The sequence below is a fragment of the Pholis gunnellus genome (genome assembly GCF_910591455.1).
Source record: "Pholis gunnellus genome assembly, chromosome: 11".
NCBI lineage: Eukaryota > Metazoa > Chordata > Actinopteri > Perciformes > Pholidae > Pholis > Pholis gunnellus.
Genome location: NC_136538.1, coordinates 17,894,680 through 17,911,358, shown reverse-complemented (window position 1 = coordinate 17,911,358; position 16,679 = coordinate 17,894,680). Strand labels below are relative to the sequence as shown.

General features: G+C 42.9%; 1 protein-coding gene across 1 annotated transcript; it reads left to right on the top strand.

Annotated features, from left to right (window-relative positions):
- Positions 1-961: 961 nt before the first annotated feature.
- Positions 962-16,248, top strand: wapla (WAPL cohesin release factor a). Its single transcript, XM_079169018.1, has 20 exons — positions 962-1,214; positions 1,909-2,316; positions 2,488-3,202; positions 4,105-4,412; positions 4,574-4,704; positions 5,595-5,690; positions 6,241-6,402; positions 7,042-7,178; positions 7,884-7,995; positions 8,522-8,752; positions 9,343-9,454; positions 9,578-9,675; positions 9,943-10,019; positions 10,441-10,616; positions 10,874-10,989; positions 11,124-11,348; positions 11,906-12,122; positions 13,283-13,371; positions 13,468-13,563; positions 14,421-16,248. The coding sequence occupies exons 2-20, from the start codon at positions 1,935-1,937 to the stop codon at positions 14,484-14,486; spliced, it is 3,546 nt and encodes a 1,181-aa protein (XP_079025144.1). The 5' UTR covers positions 962-1,214; positions 1,909-1,934; the 3' UTR covers positions 14,487-16,248.
- The last annotated feature ends 431 nt before the right edge of the window (positions 16,249-16,679 follow it).

Genomic DNA, 16,679 nt, shown 5'->3' with positions numbered 1-16,679 from the left:
CAGGTGTAGTGAAGTGAAAACACAATGATCCGACTTCCCTGTAAAGAAGTGTGTTTTCTATTGTTTTATAAGATATACTTTATTGTATTGTATTGTGACCACATTTAGGGACTTTATTAAAGTAGTACACTTTCTTTTTTAAATCATTTTTTACTTCACTTTTTTGATAGGGCACTCATTGTAAGAATGTGGTAAACAGAAACCCTTAATGATGCAATTAAATTGGCATGAGCATGAAATAACTAAAGTAACTTAACAACATCTGTTTTCCCCCTTGGCAGACCAATTCGAACCCTAAATGCTGCTCATTCCCATTAGTGGTTTAACGGGGTTGTTCACGCAAATGACAGAAAAAAACGACAACAATAAAACAAATATATTTCTCTAGTGGTACAGCCATGCACCTCTGAACCTGAACCTTAAATACCAATTATTTGTTATTTGGGGTTGCTTATCTGTTTCAGTTGAGCTTGTTTGTTTGCATGCGACTATATAAATACATATACGTATATATTTTTTTTACAATATATAGTCAATAATCAAGAATCCAAATTGATAATGGTGACAATAGTGATGACAATGACTATCTGTCAATAGTTCCTCATAGGATAAATTTCCTATATTTTTCAATCCAGGTCGTTTTCAAAGTTGTTCCAGTAAATTGTTCCAGTCAGTAACAACATAGTCCACTATGAAATACACTACGTATTTTAAAAACAAAAGAGCTTGAGAGAAATGCTCGTTTCTGGCACATCTTTAAGTTTAAAACATCAACTGAAGTGGACCTCCAGCGTCCCCTATCGTTTGTTATGGTTTCAGTTGTTAACCAATCAAAAGCACGTTTGCTGACAGAGTCTCGAAGGACAGGACAACCTCCCCTCCGCTGATTGGCTATCGCCCTTCTTGCAGCGCACTACTTTTCGGGTCTTGCCAGGGATCGAGGAGGGAGGGGATATTTTAATGGCCGTCAGTAGCACTACATAATGCAAAAAGTCCGGATTATCCACTATATTTAGACTATACTAGATTCGAGTGCGTTTTGGTCGCTTTTCTTTGATAACGAGCATTACTCTTGGGACATATTACGGTTGGAGTTGTGTTTCTGGTGTTGTTTAAACGGACTTTACCCGCTTGATCTGTGAGCGAGTGGAGATCAGGCCTAGCCGGCTGGCTAACAAACAAGCGGACGTTAAGCTAGTCGTCGGAGTTGGAAGGTAACAGTGTGTGCTGCTATTCTTTTGTACTCGCCACGATTTTTAAACCTCAATCGCTGCATTAAAATGTATGCTTTTAATTACTTAATCATATTCAAAATACAACAATTCCCACATTTGATGCAGTCAAGTGTGAAGTGTAAACAGGGGACTGACGTTAGCATAGTTTAGCTGTGGTGAAGCTAACGGTTAACGGCTAACTTTATAGTAACTTTACAAGCAGGAGCGGGCCGAGCTAGGGGTAACATACGTGGTTAAATTAACTGTCCTGTCAGTGTGACGCTAGTTCATGTAATCGACTTAAAGTTTTCCTAAAGTTCATCCAAGTCGCTCGAGCTCCTTCTCGTATTGCACACACACGAGCGGTAATGTTATTTGCAAGCTATGCTGCTCGAGCTAGCGAGCTAACTTAGCCATGCGAACTTGGTGTGCTGTCAACCGACAGTTTATACATAACTTTCGAGCTAACGCCAAGTTAATGAATCCAACCATGCCAGTGTGATGGTGGATGATTGCACGTTTTAAAACGTGGTCCAACGCCGCGTGTCGAGCGTGATATTTAACATCCTATTATTATATTTTACTTAACCAGTCAGACACACATTGGTCGAGCTGTGCGCTGCCTGGTGTTTGCACCGTTGACGCTTTTGAGTGATATTTAAAATGTTGAATCATCTCTGCCTTCTGTTTCCAGGGAATATGTAACATAAAGCAACCAACATGACATCCAGATTCGGTAAAACATACAACCGCAAGGGAGGGGAGGCTAACTCTAAATTTGACGAAGTCTTCTCCAATAAAAAGCCCACCCTGACCACCAAATGGGGGGAGACCACCTACAAGGCTCAGTTGGGGGCCAAAAGGCCTACTTTAAAACCGGAAGTCTCTGAGCTTTCCAAAAGGCCCAGGCTTGAGGACAGCGACAGTGACGAAGACCCATTTGGGTTCGACAGTGATGATGAGTCCAAGACCCCTCGCAGCGTGTCCCAGGCGGGAGTAAAAGAAGGGGCATCGACTAAGACCACTGCAGTGCAGAGCGGTGGGACAGCCACTGTTGTTACTTCTGCACAGGGCTCTGCAAACTCAACAGCCAAGTTCACAAGTAAGTCATCAACATACCAAACACCCATGATTGTCTTGCCAGTGATTTGTGTACCTGACATTTTGTTTTTCATCTTCATTAGTTTGTTTAATTGATAGTGTCTGCAAGCAATTTTGTGGCAGTGTCAGCTGTTTCATGTAACCATCTGTCATTTTTCTTCTCCATTCACAGCCAAGCAAACATCTGAAGAGAGTGCTGTTAAAAATAACCAGCCCAGGTACAAAAGTACATCAGATAACCAAGAACCTGCATGCAAGGCCTCCTTGTCAAACACAGTCTCCTCTGGTGAACAGAACTTCTCAGTGCCCCAGAGGCCAATCTCCTCCGCTCCGAACATAGTCACCTCCCTTAAACTGTCCATTGATGCACCAGGCGGTAGCAGAGACTTCCAGACCTCTTCCTCTTATGGTGAATTGCCGTCGGAAGATAAGAAACGTGCAGAGTTGGAGCCTCCACCAGAACCAGTGGACAGCCTTCCCCCCTCTCCATTCACCCTAAGGGCCTCAAACTGCAAGAAATACCTGCGACCCAACCAGTCTAAGAAAGCATCCGTTGAACCTGCTGAAAACAGCAACAAGCCCACTGAAACAGCGAGTGCCCACGATAAACCCAGCAGTGCCCTTTCTGCCAGCGCAAGTAGTACCGCTGCCAATGCTAAACCAGCAGCCAATGCTAAACCAGCAGCCAAGCCCACGGGCAGGGGAGGCGGGAGGGTACGGGACTACACGGTTCTGCACCCTTCCTGTCTCTCCGTGTGCAACGTCACCATCCAGGACTCGATTGAGCGGAGCATTGACGAACTAGTCACCCCAGCTACCCCTGCTGACCTCGGAGAAGCAAGCCAGATGAAGAAGAAGTCGGACGCGCCCGCATCCAAATCTACCAGGTAAGTCATTTCAATTTCTGTGCAACTCAACAGCCTGCGCTGTGAAGAACATTACTTTAAGAGTTCAAAAATCCTTTAATCAAAGATGGTAATCTAGCATTCTTAATTGTGGGAATGAGTGATATGGAGTAATATTATCGCCTGCATTTTCAAACACACACACACACACATAACAGTGTGGCTTTGTTCATCCTGTCTTCAACTTCCCTGGATCCACCATTAGGACTGAATCTTATCAAATATAATTTGTTCAGGCCTTGAAGAGCAGTATATGCCTTAATGTTGATGTTTGAAAGGAAATGTTATCAAGTATTTCATTATCATACATTCTTGGCAGTGGCTGAGGGAACTGGAAGTGGTATTCAAGTAGTATAAACACGGCTGCAAGGCTTTTATTCATAAGGCACATCATGTTCATGGAAGTGTTACTCGCTGCCAAAGCTTGTTGTTGCTTTGTGATAGTTTGAAATTAAATGCAAGTTTGAGATCTGTGCTCGACCTATTTTCAGATTGGATGAAGCATAGCAGGCTGATCATATTGGTAAACTATAGTGATGAATTTCTTTTTAATGATAGTTTTCCATTTGACTGTCGAGGTCGGCTCTTTGGCGTTACTGCCATTAGTGTGTGTGGTCTATTATAGTTCTAGTATGCATCATGTTTCAGTGGTTTCTAAACAGTTGCCTTCACTGAAAATAGTTGTCTGACTTGTTATGTATTCATCGAGTTGTGCAAAAGTTTGGACTCTACTCCTGTTTTCTTTTTATTTATTTAGCTTGAACGGGTGCTTTTTGTTTTGCTTGTCCTGCTCCACGTTCCCCCTCTTTCTCTCCCAGTCTCAGCCAATAAATAACCATGATACAAACAAACAAGAAATGCATCCACTCGCTGTATCTTCCCAGGTTCAGACCCACCCAGACAAAGACCAAGAAGACCAAGACTGAGACCAAGCTAGCGTTTTTTGGCTTTGAGGACAAGGAGGACCAGGGGGGCGAGGAGGGTCCAGAAGGGGGCATGGCAGGCATGAGTAACTACAAGATCAAGTACTTTGGCTTCGACGACCTGAGCGAGAGTGACAGCGATGAGGAGAGCTCCCAGGCCAAAGAGAAGAAGGCCAAGAAGGCGGCGGCAGCCTTAGCTGCTCTGAGCTCCGGTGTGGACAGCCCTCACACCAGTGACTCTCAGGACAGCCAGGCCAGCAGCAATACAGGTGAGCAGACCCTTAATGTATAGACGCATGGTTATCTAGTTGCTCTTAATTAACGTATGTGCAGTTTGGGTGATATTGTGATCAAGGTATTTGTAACCATACCGGTCCATTCACACACTGATGCTCGTCTCTCACCATCAACATTCTGGTTTATCCGACAGATACACTTGACTTCGCTGATGACGCCAGTCTTGGCGGCGCTGAGGGGCAGAAAGGACGCTCGGGAAAGTCAGGGGACAAATCCAAGGACACTGGTAGTGGATTCAAAAAGATCTTCAGCGGACCCAAAAAGGTTTGTGAGCATGCTCGAAACATCCGTCTTTCTCTGCCTTACTAAAAAGTAATTTTGTCATCTAACCTGCCTCCTGGCCAGAGTTTATCTCAGCTCTGACACGGCTTGGCTTTAAGCAGGCGTTCCTTTTAATGTTATTCATATTTAAATGACATTTACATAACATAATGCCCAGCGTGTCTAAAAATAGACGGAGATAGTGGGAGAGAGGAGAGCGCCAGAGGAAAATTGATCAAGGGGACTAGAATGAAGCTAAATGTCAACTAAAATTAATTTTGTAGTCATTCAATCTTATGGATTTTTTTTTTTATTCAGCTATAATGTGTGATAGAACTACAGTCTCATATGAACGGGTTAAATGTGTGTTCAGCAGCGTTCACCCTCCGTGGTCTTCAAGTATGCTGGGGTTTGAATATTACTTCTTGGTCGGGCTCATATTTGTCTGAACTCAGCTTTGATTTGTGGTATTGTGTGTACTGGCCGTATATGCTCTGCTTATCTAGATCATGTTTTGCAGTGGCTTCGGGTTATTTGTGGTCTGTCTTCCTGATTCTGTGTGTTTTACTGTTTCCACATCATCGACAGAACCCCGCACACTGTCTTTGCAATATATAATTGAGTCGCGCTCGTGTCATTTTCAGGAAATGTTTTGTGCTGCTTTGGGACTGTTGTGCTCTACATTGAGGCTGCTGTTGTCTCGGTCTGTTATCATGATTGCAGGATGCAATATTTGTGTGTGCAGTTGTTCACAACAATGACTTGAGCTCTGTCCTGGAATGTTTTATGGAAATTGTGATGACAGTTATCCATCGGTAAATGAATAAATCAGGTGTTACGCTTTGTCTCTGTTCAGATAACTAACCAGTTCTTGAACCCTTTCTTGGTTCCAGTCCCCTGCTAAAGCTGTGTACAACGCTCGCCACTGGAACCAACCGGAGCCTGAAGAGAAACCGGTTCCTCCACTTTCTCGAGCTCAAACCGCTCCGGTAAGATACCGCTCCCCGAGTGGTTTTTGATGTTGAGTTTTGCTTTATTGCGTTTTATTTCGGCACAATTAAGGTGCGTTCAAAGGTCAAATTTAAAATGTATGCATTCATCTTGGTCACAAAGCAGGCAAACAATATTACAGGGTGTGAGCGAATGCTAACAACTAGTATTATTTGTATCCAGAAGTTCCCTGCTGTCCACACAGGATATGGTTTATTGGTCTCTTAGTAGTCAACAGTTTTGTTTAATTGCTCATATTAGTCTCTTTCTTTTCACACAGTTGTTTTCCCAGATGTATGAAACCTGGGTTTATTTGTATATTCTATGTTGAATTCCCCCCCATGGAAATAAATGTTTGTTCAGAGACAGGCCATTAGGAGATGGGATTTAAAAGCAGTTTTTAACTCATCTGACATATTTTAACAACGCCTCTTAAAGACTTTTGTGTTTACCCGACTATTCGGCTGTGGTAAATCACGGGGATATGTCGTTAAACAGATTTTGTTACTTTGGTTTGAGCCCCATTTCTCCGCCTCTTTTCTTCCTCAGGCCGTTTTATCGAGCAGCAGCAAGGACAGCAACTCTCATAAAGATGACGGCTTGTTCAAAGCCCCTCCACCGCCGCCCAAAGTCATCAAGTCAGAGACCCTCCCCACGCGACTTAACCAGGACATCGTCACCGCGCTCAAATGCAGGAAGGAGCACAAGGAGGTGAGTCCGGAGCACACGGATGTTTTTAGACGTATTTGTGTTCAGTTTTCGCTCCATTTGTTTGCATGCTCCTATGAGTTGAATCTTATTTTTATACTCTGCGAAGCTTCTGTTACCCATTAATGCAGGATATACATTGGATCCATGTCAATACTCAGTGTTTGTTTGATGCCCTTTGTGGATTGGAGGTAGCGCTGAGGACTGTAGCTGTTAATTTAAAATCTCCTCCAGCGTGTCTCATTTACAGATGGGCCTTCTGGGCCCCAGATCAGGCTGTTAACGACAGACCCCCTGAGGTAAAATGGCTCCAGCTAAGCTGTCACCGCACACTGGTGTTATCTTAAACCCGGGCCCTGCGTCGTGTTGTGCACACACACACAGCATGACTGTTGACTCTGGTAAACATACAGAGTCAACTGCTGATCTGGCCCCAACTCCACATGCTGATCTTTTATTGATGATGGGTGCATTAGCACAGTCAGCTATTTCTGGTAATTGAACCGATAAAGAGGATTTTTAACAATGAGAGCAATCGTCTCATAGCGGTGGTGTGTCTGTCCCTGTTTGAGTGGATTGTGATTCTGGGCAGATGTGCGGTTAGCTAATTAGCTGTAATTAACCCCATTCCCCTTTCACCAGCTGTACACGGTGGTGCAGCATGTGAAACACTTCAACGACGTCGTGGAGTTCGGAGAGAATCAGGAGTTCACAGATGATTTTGAGTACCTGGAGACGGGGCTGAAGAGCAGCCAGCCACTCAACACGAGATGCCTTAGGTAGGTGGATTGAAACACTTGGTGCCGCCCTTCTTCTTTTACCAAATGCCTCACTAAGTTGATTGAATGGTACAAGCACCTGTCACCTAACGTTTGTTCATGTACCTATTTATAAAAGCAATTACACGAACAGCTGCTTTAGTTGGATCAAAGCTTGACATTTTATACTTCATTAAATAAAACTTAGTTATTTTAAGAGGGAGCAACAGGAGGTAGTCATACAAATTATACATCTTTAAATGTCTTTATTACATGATATCTTTTTTTTTTTTTTAACTGTTATTCCAACAATTTATTTAAGGAATATGTTAAACCCTATAATGGCAGTGTGTATGTCCCTATATTTTGCAATCCTCTCTGCTCTGCACTGTTATTTTCACGCTCTTTTGGGGTAATGTGCTGAGATAGAGCTCATGTTTTTCTGTAGTCTGGTAAAGCACACAGCCACCCTGTTGTGAGAATGAAATCCATTGAGGAGAGACAACCTTGACTTCAGAGAACGCTGCATGGAGTCCGGCCTCCTTTAGTGCTGCACTATTTATTTTTTGACACACGCAGCGAGAAGAGGGTGAAAAGTACAAAACAATGGTTTGTTTTTGAGCTGGGCTATGCCCCATTCTGACTCATTGATTTGAGTTTTTAGCACAAGACAAAAGATGAATATTTCACCCAACATTTCAGTCATCCTCTGTTCCTCTTCCTCAGTATAATCAGCCTGGCCACACGGTGCGCCATGCCTGGTTTCAGGATGCATCTGCGGGCCAGAGGCAAAGTGGCGCAGGTCTTCAAAATGATCAGTGATTCTCCTCAACACCCGGTCAGTAGAAGCCTCCTCTGTCACCTCTTTCTTCAATTTCACTTTGTCCTCGTCTGTCCTGTAAACGTTGTTGCTTAATGATCAGGATTTTAACGGGCATAAGTAGCAATAGCGGTGCGTTTATGAGAAGCTTTATACAAGTGTTACAGTTTGTTTTAGTATCTTGTTCAACACCTCTGCAATACTTGCTAATGAAGTGGGTGTTTAGTATCTACCAGCCTGCAGTTATTTGAAAGTCATAATTAATTTTTAAATTATTACATTCATGTCAAAGCTCCGAGAGCTTTAGTACAGTTTCAGTTATCCTGGAAGTGTAACATTTTCTCTGTGTGCATTATTTCTAGTGCTAGTTCTTCTTGGCTGCACATCTATGTGGAACCCTCCGAGCTAAAGTTCCTCTAACTTAGAGAATGCTGCAGTGACAGTGGAGAGCTGTTCCAGCTCCTCCAGGGCGCTCAATCCGCTGAACACAATGTCTCACCTCCGCACGCCACTTTGTAACCGTCTTTCTCCCTCGTTCCATCAGAACCTTGCTCTGTGCACGGCTGCGCTGATGTACATCCTGAGTCGGGATCGTCTCAACATGGATCTGGACAGGGCCTGTCTGGAGCTTATGATCAAGCTGCTGGAGATGGACCAGGACTGCTCAGCCGACCAGGAACAGCTCACCGCTAAGGAGGTGGAAAAGGTCAAGGAGAAGATCCGGAAGCTGTGTGAGACGGTGCACAACAAGCACCTCGACCTGGAAAACATCACGGTGGGTTAAATAATGAAATCAAAAATAATTCACCTTTTGGATATACTTAGTTCAGCTTTACCAACTTTCTCTGGGTTTGATTCTTTCTTTAACAAGCAGAACTTCATAAATACTTGAATGGCTTCATTGGAAATGTTTTAGTAAAAGCCTAATCTGTCAAATGAGCATAACATGTCTAATTTGTTTTTAATGCAGCGCGGTCTTTTCTATTCTCTTGTTCCTTATGAAGTACTAAGCACCCGTTTGTGTGTATTGTGTTATATTTAATGGGATATTTATACCGAAGGTTATATTGAAAGTTGATGTGAATAAATCACAGGTAGTCTCATGAAGATTAGTCTGTTGATCTGATGTTACTGTTCACATTAGCTCCTTTTTTTATTTTCATTATCAGCAAGCTCAAATTGATGGGGGAGCTAGATAATATTTTGGGTGAAGATGCCAATTAAAGAGTCAAATTATAAGGCAGGCATCCATGACAATATTATCAAATAATTATGAAAAATGTGTTCATGTGTGTCAGATTTCTGGTTTGATAAGATGGGCGATAGTTGTCATATTGCAGATTTCACATGTTGTTTCTGTTGTAGACGGGCCACCTTGCCATGGAGACGTTGCTCTCGCTCACCTCCAAGAGAGCAGGAGATTGGTTCAAAGAAGAGCTGCGACTCCTGGGCGGCTTGGACCACATTGTAGACAAAGGTAGGATGAGTAGTACGCAGAGTGGCACTTTGCACGTCTCTATACTAGATGTTCAAAGAGTTGCTTTCCATGAGCAATTGTCACAGCTGTTGACTGATGTATCTGTCTTTTGTGTTTCCACAGTTAAAGAGTATGTGGAGAACCTGAGCCAAGAGGACGACAAGGAGAACCTGGTGGCGTCTTTGTGGGGGGCTGAGAGGTGTCTGAGAGTACTTGAGAGTGTAAGTACTGCGAGTCGGGTTTCCTGTTTCACCAAAAGTCGCACAGGAGTGAAACTCGAGAGTAATTGAGTACTGTGAAGTGGATGGTTACTTTTATTGTTACCGTTTCATGAAAGGCTGTGTTTAAAAATACGTTTCTTATCAACTATCTCTCTGATCAAAGCGAAAGTGTCTCCCGTCATTTTTCTGTTTCTTGATTCATTTTGGAGCCGGTCAGTGTTCTTTCCCCTCTATTGATTTCATTCCTCTTTCATCCTCTGCCAACAGGTGACAGTGCAGAACCCAGAGAACCAGGGTTACTTGATTGCCTACAAAGACTCACAACTCATCGTGTCCTCTGCCAGGTGAGCACAGCTTGGAGCTATTATTGACTGGACATGAACACATACTGAGGCACTGTCTAGTATAACAACAGTTCATTCAGTTTACCGCTCTACCTTTTGTAACACTATTGTACACATCATATTAAACGGAGTCCTCGGGGGTGTTGGAGGTCTTTCTACTTGAGTATCTGTCAATGCAATAATGCACAGTAACATAACGACCAGATAAAGCTTGGATTTATTTGACTGTATTGTTAAACACAGAATAGCATTCAGTGTTTTGTCATATAAAGGGAATCTGTGTTTTTTTTAATCCTCTTAATCTCTTCCTCCTCTGTTCTTCATCCCTTCGCTCGTTTTCTTCAAAATATACATAATCTCTGCCGTATCTCTTTGTTCTTCAGTTTCTCTCATCAGTGTGTGTTCTCCTTGCGTTCACCAGAGCTTTGCGGTACTGCGAGGATATGATTCAGCGCTACAGCAGGGCGTTGAACAACAGCTCTCTGTCGTTGTCGGGGGCGGCGCTGCCCCACTGCAGCTTCAGCAACGTGGGCAAGGCTGTGGAGGACTGCATGAGGGCCATCATAGGAGTGCTGCTCAACCTTACCCACGACAATGGTATTCTCATCTACCACGTTATATGCTTTCCTTCTCTGTTTCTGTTGCTTTTGTCTGGCATTTCTGGATAATAAGAGCTGGACATGACTCAGTATGATGTCTTATTGTTTGTCTGAAGTGTTGCATAAACAGTTTTGGACTATATTCTTGTCAATGTGGTCAAACAGACTTGGACCGTGTCACTCAGGTTTCAGGTACTTAGCAGGGTATTGACTAGTCTGAGCAGAGTTTCTTAGTGGTGTTGTTTTTACCTGCAGAGTGGGGGAGCACGAAGACAGGTGAGCAGGAACAGCTGACCGTAACTGCTCTAAATTGCGTCCTCCGAGTTCCCCGCTACATCCCCCAGGAGCAGCGCTTTGACGTGCGAGTACTGGTAAGTGTCTCAAGCGAAACAAAACGCCACATAATTGTGAAAAAGACATTTCTTCCAACCCGTGTTTGCTCTGTGTAGGTCTGTCCCCGTATGAACATGTGTCTCATTTGTGCGTTTTTTGTTGTGTACACCAGGGTCTGGGTCTACTGATCAACCTTGTGGAGTACAGCTCCAGAAACCGCCACTGTCTGGTGGACATGGAGTACATAGTCGATGACACCTGTCTGGAAGACAGCCTGATGCAGCCTGCTGACCCGACACAGTCCGACACAGCGGCAGCACCGCCGAGCACAGCTGAGGCTCAGGGAGAAGCGGCTGTCAGGCCCAAGCCCTCCGGTGCTCTGGCTGCTCTGGTGCAGGTAGGGTTTGTGCCAGGACTCATTAATACATATTTTAGCATTTATCCGTGTGTTTTTTTTTCTTTCTCTCTTCGTCTTGGCTATAGTTTGTTTTTCTCTCCATGATTTCCTTTAAAGTAAGGATGTGAGCAGAAACTGTTAGTGATGGGGCTTAAGTTTCAGACATTTGGCAGAACACTAAATAATGAGCAAGTGTAAATCGATGAGCACCAATTTGTGGATTTCAATTTCAAGATAGAAATTGTGTTTTATAAATATTCTGCTTTATAATTGATTCCTTTACCATACTCTTTGCCTAACTGACTTATTAGTGCAAAGTTTTCTGAACGCCTGAGAGGAACCTGTGAGAGTAAAGTAATGATTCACTTTAACTGTCACGGGGGTTTTTGGCATACCAAGTTGCTCTCTGACCTCGCCATGAAGAAATACCTTGGCTATCATGAAATACTATCGCTTTATTCCCTTTTAAATTATAAAAAAATCTGCTGTTACTTGGCTCCAATTAAAAGAAGTTTGTCTTTGGAGTTCACATCTGTTTATTTCTCTGCAAACCGTAGCTCTTCCTGGAGAGGGAGCGCGCTGCCATCCTGGCTGAGGCCAAAACTGACGACCTCATCAGCGAGGCTCCCAAACCGGCACTGGACCAAAGCGGCGAGTGGCAGGAGACGTCGGGAGAGATCCAGTGGGTGGCAGCCGAACCCAACGACAACCAAACCGAGAAGAAAGACGAGGAGAAGAAAGAGGAGGAGGATGAAGAGTTGGATCTAAATAAAGGTAGACGCTTCTGTCCGTGTGCACGTGAGAGGAGCTGCTTTTAGCATAATCCAGATACATGTGTTTAATGTTGCAGTGCTGATTACGACTTCATTACGTTTATTTTTTCCCTCTTAGCTAATTAGGATTGGAGCAATTGGCTTTCTTTCTCTTCCACAAAACGACATTACAAAGGCTTCAAACAGTAAACACTTACTAGAGCTGAAGCGGTTAATCTATTGATGTTGGACTGAAGTTCCACTTTCTCAACTGGCATTCTTGCACCATTGTCTGATACTGTAAAGGCATAGAAAGAAACATTAGTCACAGTGCTAGCAGCTATGTTATTTCTCTGCTATTGAGCGGCTGTATACAAATTTGAGCAGACACAGTGGCAACACCTGAATGTGCACCATTTGTTTCTGAGCAGCATATCAGTGTTTGTATGGTCGATTCACAAATAGAGGAATGCAAACCTGTTACTGTTCCGTTCGATATGGTCATTAATAAGCAGTAAAATATGTATTCATTCAAACTTTATTTTAACTCTGGAAATACAGTGAGGTAGAAAAGCAACAAACAGTAGGCACCAAGAAAAACCAAAGATGAAACTTGATAATATATAAAGCAGTTATAGTTTAAGGCCGATTAATCAACTAAAATGGAAACTAAACTAACTGAAATAGGATTAAATAACAAATTGTAATTGCCCTCAGGGTTTAAGTGATGTAAGCTCTGAATTGTTCTGCATGTTATACCGTGCTGTGGGTGCGCATTAAGAAGTGCTCAGAAGAAAAAAATCCCGGCACCTGCAGTTTAATTCAATCATTTGAGTGTTTGACAAGAACCCACATTAAAAGAAAACAAATAGGCAATATAAGGGGGTAAAAACTAACAGTAAGGGCCTTTATAAATATATAAAACCCAGTGTCTATCACGCCGTACAGAGAGAGAGAGAGAGACACCCACCCAACCGTAGCTCACAGTGATGAGTAGTGTAATTATCTCCAGTAACAAATCTTGTGAGTGATAAACAGCTTTCAGGGGCAGCTGAAGCATTCATGTTTAAAATGTCACCATACCCCAGTACTGAGAGGAAAGTTTCCCCATTAAGTGTCCTTTAATATATATGTATGTATCTGTAATTGAACGTTGTTCTTTCTCCCGTGTGTTTGCTGCAGCTCTGCAGCATGCAGGCAAGCATATGGAGGACAGCATCGTTGCCTCTTACACCGCTCTGCTGCTGGGCTGCCTGTGCCAGGGAAGCCAGGTGAGAATATCAGACACGCATGCACAACATCTAAGGTTATCTTCCGACTCAAAAGATATTCGTGCCGTTGCTCACCCACCTTTCTGTCCCCCTCAGAAAAATGTGACTACTGTGAGAGAGAATCTACCGAAGGGGGATTTCTCCATCATGACAGAAATGCTGAAGAAGTTCCTGAGTTTCATGAACCTCACTGTGAGTATGGCTGTCGAGACAAGACGAGCCTTCTTTAATCAGCATTGCACGACAACGCATGACACAAGACTTAAACATTAGAATTAAATGACAGTGTAGCAAAAACATCAGTTTCCTTCCTGATATCAGAGGTTTGTTTTGTAAACATGCTGATGCGATCCGAGCTCCAGAGAAAATATATTGAAGTCACAAAAGGCCCCTAAAATGTGCTCATCGAGGGAGAAGCACATGTTTGGTATTTCCTTTTAGTTTCACATAGAACTGCACCTCCATTTGGCGACTTTCTGAGAAAACACTATAATGTAGATGAAAACAGAAGCTTTTATTCCATTAATGCAGAGATTGAGGAATGCATAATGTCTGAAATAGATGTAAAAAAAACAATATCCAAAAAGCTTCTGTGATTGTCGCCCATTTAAATGTATCTCAATAGATTCTTCGCCGGTCTGAAATACAGCCTCCAGTGGCGCTTTTAAAAGGCTTTTTTTTTGTGGCAGTAATGTGCCATTACCAAACAAATTGTGCCCAATACATTGTTATCATTTAAATATGATTCTTGTGTATCCGAGCAGCACAGCTCAAGTAGTGATATGAAGGATGATTTCGGAATAAGCCGAGTATTAATATTAAACCGAACAGTTACACGGTCCCAGATGTGCATTTTGTTAGCGGCTTTGAAAGTGACTCGTCTTGTCAGAGCTGAAGACCGGAGCCATCTGTTTCATAAATATCGCCTTTTCAAGTGAACAGAAGCTCAAAAGAAATCCTCACTGTCTGCGCCTCGAGACCTCACAAGTACAGTAGTACACGTCGGCGCTCTCACACGCTTGTTTTTCTCCTTCTGTCTCCGCACACAGTGTGCGATGGGCACCACGGGGCAGAAGTCCATCACGCGGGCCATCGACTACCTGGAGCACCTTTAACAGACGGGGAGCTCACACTCATGCACATTAACGGGATGCCAGGTCGCCGGAGACTCGGCCGCATTCCTTTTTTGACTTCACCAGATCACCCGACGCAGTGAAAAGTTTCACTCCGTCTCTGGAGCACAGACCGAACCAAAGCCCTGCTAGCTGACACAGACATGCAGTTCCCACTCCATTAACGTCCCTTTCAGAGTCGGGTCGAGATTCGTCCTCGGGTCAGAGGCTAGGAACTCTTCTTCGGACCTCTTCTTGGGACAGTTCCACAGTAACGGGGCCCACTGAAGTGGAGTCTCCCGTCCTGCTGCCTGCTCTCAGTTCCTGCTCGCTTTAGCTGCAGTGTGAACCTCTGAATCAAATTTAATGGATCGTTTCATTTTATTCGACACTCATCCGCATCAAAGCCACGGATGAAATCATTGATTAGCATGAAAAACAATCACTTTCATGGCTGTTAGAATGACGTCTCTGTGTGTAAACTCGTGTGGAATGATTTTGAACGCATACATCCATTTAACTAAATGTTTGCAGTTGGCTTGAATGTTTTAAGGGAATTTTCAATCTTTGATTTTTATCTTCTCATTGTTTCCGTTAATTTTGTAAAGTGTGAGTTAGCAAGTCGCCTGAGCGTTATTTTAGATTTTTCTTTTTTCCTTTTGGGGCATTTTTAGTTTTCCTCACCCAGATTATGAATCAGTTTAAAAGGAATCGGGACCGCGCGTCATGCTGGATTTGATAGGATGTCCGTTAGTGACCCATAAGGACACAAATAGGACACATGCTATTGTGAACTTCAGATTTCCTTCCACCAATTATCAACTTCCTCACATTTAGCTTTAGCTTTATTTAAATTCCAATTAATTCAAGAGTATGTAAGTACAGTATGCATTGAAACTCACAGATATAACAAATGTGATCAAAAACTTGATTGTTGTGCTTCCTTTTGAATTTATAATGAAGTTAATATTTTTTAGAAATGTATTTAATTTAATGTTTTCTCCTTTTGTAAATGCAAAGTCTTTACCTAGTGAGACGCCATGTTTTATTAAGATATATATCCCAGGTGTCACAGCTCAGTGTAACAGACTTAGCTGAATTATGGTTTCGGTTTGAAAGCGCAAAATTTCATCAAAACCTTCCGCATTTAATAGAAAAAGGTCATTTTTCTTCTCATGTTAAGCGATGTGGAGTATTTCCTCACGGCTTCTAGTTTCTGTACGTCCAGCCACCTTTCAGCTTCATGTTTTTACTCTCATTGCATCATGGTGTGTCTGCATTGGAAAACGTTCATAAGCTCCCATTTATTTATTCTTTTGGTGTCATTTTACCTGTAATGATGCACATGAACCTTCAATACGCCTCTGTAATGTGCTGCTCACGTGTACGATCACTGATTTCTGTACACGCAGATTTAGTTCTGGTGTGTTGGGCCGGGTGAGCACGGTCGCAACCGTGTTTACTGTTAATTACTTTGCAAAGTTCTGGTCTGAATGAAATTTTAGACTGTAAATACTCCTGTACATAGCGGTTAATGGACATTTAAAAACAAAAAAAAAAATGCTTAGACTACTTTTTTCCCTGAAGCTGATATTTTTATTTTATATGATATTTCTGAGTTGTCATTTGGAAAAACAAAAATCGACAGGAAGAGGATAAAGAAAAAAAAAAAAAAAGTTTGTACCCGTTTCAAGGACGTTGTCTTTGGTTACATGTAAATAGTTGTATCTCCAAAAAGAAAAGAAAAAAGTTGCTACTTTCAGTACACCCCCCTCTGTTTTCTTCCTTGAGTTGTTTAAACAGGAATGGTTCTTTTTGCTGTTTGGTTGAATGTTTTGAAGCATTTAGTGCTGCAGGAGGAAACCACTCAGACAGGAGTGATGTTTAGTTTCCTTTTGGCATTCATGCATGTGGCAGCTGCCGAATGCTTAACTTTGTATTCTACCTTGCCTCTGTGCCTGTAACCCTTCAAGGCTTTAAGGGAAATTTTGTGTGGTGAGGGATGTCTCTCTCTTGCTCTGTGTGTTTGTGTGTGTGTGTGTGTGTGTGAGTGCGAAACCCCCGTTTCTTTCTCATCCCTGACAAACTGGCAGGGGATGCAGTGAGAGTCCGAAGCGTGGTCGGTATACTTAACAGCACTCAGCGGTGACAGTTCGTGGACACGGCCCCTCAGCTTGACTGACTGCTGCATAATGG

Excerpts from the sequence above, each read along its gene's own strand:
- wapla (XM_079169018.1), top strand. The coding sequence starts at position 1,935 with ATGACATCCAGATTCGGTAAAACATACAACCGCAAGGGAGGGGAGGCT. Across the intron at positions 4,413-4,573 it reads CCAGGCCAGCAGCAATACAG|ATACACTTGACTTCGCTGAT; the intron begins GTGAGCAGACCC and ends TTTATCCGACAG. Across the intron at positions 13,372-13,467 it reads GCCTGTGCCAGGGAAGCCAG|AAAAATGTGACTACTGTGAG; the intron begins GTGAGAATATCA and ends TGTCCCCCTCAG.